Genomic DNA, 7,154 nt, shown 5'->3' on the forward strand with positions numbered 1-7,154 from the left:
GACACAGATACGACGCACGTTAACACGGATGACCAAAAAAAGGGCCACGTACAGATACTGCTAAATCAGCCTATACGCGAAAAATCACAAAAATACGTATTGGGATGGATATAAACAACGTTAGTAAATATAAAATAGCAGTGAAAATGAGCGGTTGAGCTTAGATGAAGATGATGTTCGAGGCTTGCGAATATGTAGCAGAACAAGGCCTGTAGACAGCTCGCAGAAGCAGCAACCAGCCGTACTCCAGCAGCAGCAGCAGCAGCAAGTGAGCGTCTGCTGGGCAGCTGAGCCACGTTCCGATTCGGTAAGTTCGAACAACGCGCTAAATCGAAAACGACGTATGTCATGACGATTTTTGTGACGTCACTTTCATGCGGTGCAGAAGTTGTCTTTGTGTGGGGATGGCTGCTGCGCCGCGCGGCGCAGCAGTCTCTGCCTTTTTAATATTTGTACAACTTTCACCACGATTCAGGCGGCGCTATCAACGCATCTAATTTTTGACGCAATTGGCTGCATGGACTTGTCACTCCACTGAACAGGCTATGTCCATAGAGAAAGAAGAACACCTTTTTTTTTATTTCTCTATGCTATGTCCTTGTCACGACTTACTGTACTCCTGACCTGCCCAGCTGGCGGCGGTCTACGGAGCTGCCTGCGCCAGCTCGAATGCCGAACTTCACCACCTAGGGGACGCTCGAGTTACCCCAGCTGAGCGCTGGTGGATGCATGGAAATGCATGGGTTACCACCGGTTCGAGAAGAGTTTCATCACGCATTGTGTAAATGTGACGGATATCTTGAATCATTTTATTTCATGTGACTTTGAGAATCTTCTTTTGCATTTTAGTTGACGTTTCAGTGCAGTATTTTTCAAATAGAACCGCAAATCAGATACAAACACATGTATCAGCGTGCAAAACAAGAAAGAACGATGACAGAGACAGTTTGTAAAAAGTGCTGGCCCTCTAAATGTTTATTTAACTCATAATACCTGCTATACGTGTATACAATGGTAGACTTGTTGTCGCACACTTAGCTGGATTGAATTTACTGTCTGGACAAGAAAGTGCAAGGACTATGACATTTGACAGTGGCCGCGGCATCCAGCGTGCATAGAAAATAACCCAATACAGACAATTTTGCGCGTAAATATCTTCGTCTCAAATGGCAAATGTAGATAGCAGGTACATAAATAATCAATAAAAAAACACTCTGCAACTGTTTTGAAACGAAACAGCAAACAACAGCAAAGAACTTTACCTGCAAGACTGCAGCGTTTGCTCTTTTGGAGAGCAGATTAACCTCTGCAACTTTTCGGTTCAGCTTGGCTATTTGCGCCTTTAATTCAGCATTATTCCTTGCCATGGTTTGGCATTACCGGTGCGATGATTTTGCGAAAGTCATCACACGGCGCATCTTCTGGCTGGTTATAGTTGTTTGCGTGGTCAATGAGCGTCGGTCGATCGTTTTTTTTTTTTTTACTTTGTTGCCAGGTGCAGTTTTAGGTGGTTGTGTGCGCTCAAATTCGGTGAGAGGGTTCATAAAGTCTGAGGATGGTCCCGAAGTTGTGTTTGCGGATGGTACTGATGACACATGTCACTCGATGTCAAGAACCTGTTTCTTTCCTGCATAAAAAAAATTGTGTTATGTTATACGCCTTTCCTTGAAATTCGTTTTCATTGGTCCAATTCGTATGCAAGAGCCGTGGGGAGACGTCAAGCATTAAACATTGTTAGTCACTTTTTTTCTTTGGGCAGGGTCCATGTTCCTGAACATTTGAACGTTTCAAGGTGCGACGGACTTTTGCCACGGGCGGCACCATGTACTTTAGGTAGTGTGGAAACACTGACGGCACATCATTCGCTTTCAGTCTTTTTATCTTTAGTCCCGGCTTATAGTCGGTTGGAGCAAAGTGCACACTGCACCCCTTCGACCTGTCATTTGGGAGCCAAACTTCATTGCCAGTACCTTGAAAGGAAGATGATGAACATTCAGTGAAATATTGTGAATAAAATACAAAATTTCTTGTTCTTTTCTAAGGAGTATATCATGCAATTAGAAGTTTGTACCATGGTGGCGAAGTGAATAAAACACAGTTATGAAGTGAGCATATGACTTCACCTCGTTAACCATGTGACACAGGTAACTGGCTGAGATACATTAGCACTAAATAAAACGGATGACCACAAAAAAGAAGACAAGGACACACGCTACTCACAACTTTTCATTAGGAGAAAAGTTTTCACGTATATGTCCTTTTGTCATGCATGCGTGTAGACGGGTAAGCTAACACGTTTATATCAGACGTGGTAGCACATAAATTCAAGTTCGAGACCGAACTAATTAAGCGACAGAGGATAAATAGTCACTTATGCAACGATCTCTGCTCTTTTTGGTAATGTAATTAAACTACCAAAGCAATCTCGAAGAAGCTGCTTCTTCCCACAATGGGTGTGTTTGAAAACCTAGTTGCATAACCACATGTAGTGACATGGCTTACATATGTGCACACTTGTCATCTTTTCTTTTTTTTTTTTGCTAATAAAAATTTGTGAGTATAGCACGTCGTCATTTACTTTCTTGAGGTTGTTGGCTTTTTTTTTTGCGCTAATATGCGTCTCAGTCTGTCATGCACCACCAACCATCCCAGCAACTCACTCTTTTAAAAACACGTAGTCATTTACAACCCATATTACATTTTCAGCATGCCAGACAACGCCCAATTGAGCAGACTTACCCTTTCTAGAAATCGCCTTGATCCATTTTTCACCAACCTCGATCACTGGAAACTCATGAAAAGTCACATCAGAAGTCTTCCCTTGCCTTGATTCGCAGAAAGGCACGCAGCACACCACCATCGTGATGGTTAATTTGCACCAAGAAACCTCGCTTCGCTGGTGTACAAACTGCACCTGCCTGCACGCTTCTATCGCAGCTCGACACGAGGAGACGGTAGCAAAAGATCTTCAATATACTTTTAAGTTTATTCAAAAAGAGGCTTTTATTCATTTTTTTTTCAATCGTCCAGAGTGTATGCATGCGTAAACATTGCTGCTTTTCTCCCAGTGTCGCGCGAGCAGACGACAAAAAAAAAAAAAAAAAAAGCGCGGCGGCTTATGTTTTCGCCGTAAGCAACCGGTGCGGATGAGGTAAGTTGTAGCGCCACAAAGCGCATAGCGGCAGAAGCCAGTACCAGAAAGGGCGTGCTGGCGCTTCGCTCGCTGAGCAGGTCAGTAGAATATAGTAGGTCGTGGTCCTGGTATACTTCTCTATGATGGCTCGTTGGCGCTCCGCGGAAATTTTTAGCTGAACTTCGTGGTGTTCTGTGACTTCGTGCTCTGCGGGTGCTTGCGAAAATGTCGACTACCCTCGCGTTCAAAGACAACTTTGGCTCCGAGAAAGCAAAAGGTAACGTGGCGATGCCGAGATTTAGCTTGCACTCATTGGAAAAATGCGAAAAATGCGCGAACTATTCATTTCCCGTTTTCTTCTCCTTTAATGTAATTCAGGTGCCCTGGAAGACATCCTAGCTGCGTTTGACCAAACTGAGAACTTCGCAAGGCTTCAAGACGCAAAAGATCTTGCTGGAAACGACATGCTCAAGCACATGCAGATCGTTTTTCCTCTTCTAACGCAAATAGAAATGACCGTCATCGAGAGCTACGGCTTCACACGCGACGGAGAAGGTACGGCAAACAGCACAAGTCGCTGGTGCGGTTGCACGAAAGAGTAGTTATGATGCCTCAAGCATCTAGTTGTACACATGTAGGCATGTAAAAACAGCGCACATGGGCTGCTTGTATATGCACACATGAAATGCAAGTGATAGCAAGGTATGTGCGTTCATAGATTACCGGGAAATTGTGGCCGAGCCACCCTGTAAATGATTGTGGAGGAGCCCGGACGCTCAAACCCTCCTCGACTTTAACCGCCCTAGAAAACAAGCATCTTACCGGGAGGCTTTCATACAAATACAAATTAATTTGTTCTCTGCTGCGAGTCCCATAATGTCGGCTACTTTTTCCCCCTTTCTTTTAATTAGGTGTGTTGCAGTTCGCCCAAATCATCAAGCAGATGGAACGGGAGCATCCCGAAATTGCACGACTGAATGCAGAGCTTCGGGCGCACTTCATCCCCCCAATGGTACCGCCGTCGTTACCCGACAACTGAGAATGTACTTGCTCAGCAGAAGTTGTACTGTCGAGTGATCCCTTTCATTTTCATTATTTTCGTCCTTCCGCATTGACTGACGTTGCTGCGCCGCCGATCGCTCGCATCGGCCGCGCGGCCCAACGCATGATAGCGGACTGCGACGAGAAACAGTGCAAAATAAGGGCCTCGTTTCAGATTAATTTAGGGAAGTTTGAAGGTTATCCCGGACGCGGTTGAAGATTCAACCGTGGGTTTTATTTTACAAGAAATGACACTCGCAAACACATGCCGTAATCGTGCCTGCATTGCCCGAGATCCGTGAACTATAAAACCCAGCTTTCGAACCGTGCGGTTCGCACGGAGGCGTGCACTGTGTGCGCAGCCGGACGAGTTTCCTGTGCTGTGTCTGCCAACATGTGATTTGTTCAAATACCATCTCTTTCATTCACTAAATGTCGTTTCATTTGAAAATACTGTAAATTTTACATAATCACCATAGTGTTGATGTAGCTTATCTGTTCTCATTTGTTTGGAAGAAATTGTTTTGTTATGTTGTGTGCCATTGAACGTGGAATAAAACATTTGTTAAAGAACGACACAGTGGCAGTATGAATATTCTCTGGATAACAGGAATGTTTAAAAAAAAATAAATATCAGTGGGCACCGACTTGAAAAGTATAGGCCTGTATGAAAGCATGCTACAGCAGCTGTGCCTATGTGGCTAGCCCTATTTTAAGACATCTTTCCACTGGTCTTTTTCAACAAGGATAGCTTTTTTTTTCGCTGACAAAATCAACATACTTCAGAGCCCTGAAGATCACAGGGCCCAACAGGGACACAGACAACACATGCTATTTTCAGGCCGAGCAAACACTATTAATTCTTAAATATGTGATGTATCATGTGAAACATCCTACCACAGCCTGTTGAAAGCCGGATGCAGTTTTGATCCACACAGTGCTGACTTGCTGTTTTATTGAGTTTATAAGACAACATGTCTAACCTACAAAAGAACATTGTGCAGATGCCATGGAGAATCTAAGAGTGCAAGCATGCCTACACAATCTTCTGTAGTGGTGTACTGGGCTTAAAAGGACCACTCGGCAAGTGCTTACCCTAGACATCTCTTTTTGTACCACAAGGTAAATTATGAAGTACCTATGCTCACAGCAAGTGTAATTCTTCAAGCTTTTCAGAGTCTTTTGAGGTAAAAGCAATGATTTATCTGGCATGTGTCCTCCTCGAATGTTCCTTCTGCCTTACTAGTCGGGTTACTTGTAGCTTTTTATGAAGGAAATAAGTATAAATTTAAAGGCTCGTTTTCTTTGTTAGACACAATAAGAACTGACACTCCCTTGTTTAAATGCACATATATGCCTTATAAAGTGGCCCTGCCGTGGTGGTCTAGTGGCTAATGTACTCAGCTGCTGACCTGCAGGTCACGGGGTTGTCACTCAGTGGTAGAGCATCAGATGCGTGATTCTAAAGTTGAAGGTTGAGTCCTTGCCAGTGACAAGTATACAACTACTAATAACATCCTCTATACTTTTCTTGGCATCACTTTCTGTTAGTTTCTCATTAATATTGCACCTTTTTAAACATTTGCTGCTCAATATACAGACTTCACATATGGGCATATAAGCAAACTCTTCAGGTTGTGGCATATTCTGCTCTAATGAAATAAATGGCTTCCCATAGGCATTGGCATGATTTTTTCTGCGAGTAAGTCTACAATTCTATCATTTACATTATGGTGCTTGAAGGACTTGCTGTAACAAAAAATGTTGGTCACTGAGGCAAATTGCTTTGCACATAATGCGGCAACTTAGGCTTGAACATGTTCTTTGACCTTATATAAAGACTTTAAATAAATTACCAAGTGTAAAATATTTCTTCACTTTTTCTTTCTATACAGTGGTGCCTTGCACACCAGATCTTTCACTCGAACATTTCGCAGGCATATCTCTGTCTCTAGGGCCTCCATATCCTCAAGTCATGTTCCCGCTTATCTCGCCTTTAAAAAAAAATGGGTGATTAGGGTTGGCACCTGTCCGGTATGAGACCAACCCGGCCAATTTTTTAGACAACGGGCTGGTTGCCGGTTTGCACCCGCAGTCATTGGCCGGCTTTTTTTCAGAGCAGTGAATGAAGCGTCATTCTAATCATGGGTATTTTATGCCGGCAATTATACTAGTAGGTTAGATTAGTAAGACATTTTTGTTCATACATAAGGCTTAGTTGGTTCTAGGAAATAATTCTTTCCACCCACCCCCAACTTCGTTAAATGGCCGATTTTTTTGGTCGAGAAAAGGTGGCAATCCTATGAGTGAGTGAGAGCAAGAGACCTGGGTTCGCTTCATGCATGTAAATATTCCGACGACTACAAGACATGACGAGAAACCTTTCTGGCAGCAGTGTCTTCTGCCTGACCTAGCCGAGATGGTGCAAATGTTAGCCCTTTTGTCCACAACCTTTCTCTTAATCTTGACCCTATCTAATGACATGCACATTAATATTTTCTTGCATGAATAAGCAAAATTGAAAAACATAACAGGTTTGCCATTTATAAAGAGTGAGAAAACATTTACACATTGAATGTGTCGCAGAAAAAAAACTAGCCAGTGGTGCCCATTTTTTTTCTTGTTTGGCCTTCCTGCTCATTCAGGTCTTGCCTGTTTGCTGTATACACACTTCTGCGTGAAAAACTATTTTTCAGATACAAAAATAGCTTCAAAGTGCCATTCACAGCATTACCAAAATTTATCAAAGGATATATACTATTGCTAACTATAACATCTTGATGGTCTTGAATGTTGTGCAATGCAAGTACTAGTAAGAAAGCATCACTTTCTTCACTTTGTTTTATATCAGAATAGAGCATCGAAAAAACTTTTTGAAGCATTAAAGTAGAAAGAAACATTGCTCTCTGGATTCTGAGGTGCTTGTATGAAATGTCATGTGCGGGCTTCATGGATAACCTGTTAAAGCTTATATGACCTA

The 7,154-nt window shown here is 42.8% G+C and overlaps 1 protein-coding gene across 1 annotated transcript; it reads left to right on the forward strand.

The window, feature by feature from the left end:
• The first annotated feature begins 3,241 nt into the window (after window positions 1-3,241).
• On the forward strand, window positions 3,242-4,750 carry LOC142775778 (protein C10-like). Its single transcript, XM_075877802.1, has 3 exons — window positions 3,242-3,410; window positions 3,512-3,688; window positions 4,045-4,750. Exons 1-3 carry the CDS (start codon window positions 3,359-3,361, stop codon window positions 4,170-4,172), a joined length of 357 nt encoding a protein of 118 aa, XP_075733917.1. The 5' UTR covers window positions 3,242-3,358; the 3' UTR covers window positions 4,173-4,750.
• The last annotated feature ends 2,404 nt before the right edge of the window (window positions 4,751-7,154 follow it).

This window comes from Rhipicephalus microplus, chromosome X (genome assembly GCF_043290135.1).
Source record: "Rhipicephalus microplus isolate Deutch F79 chromosome X, USDA_Rmic, whole genome shotgun sequence".
Taxonomy (NCBI): Eukaryota; Metazoa; Arthropoda; class Arachnida; order Ixodida; family Ixodidae; genus Rhipicephalus; species Rhipicephalus microplus.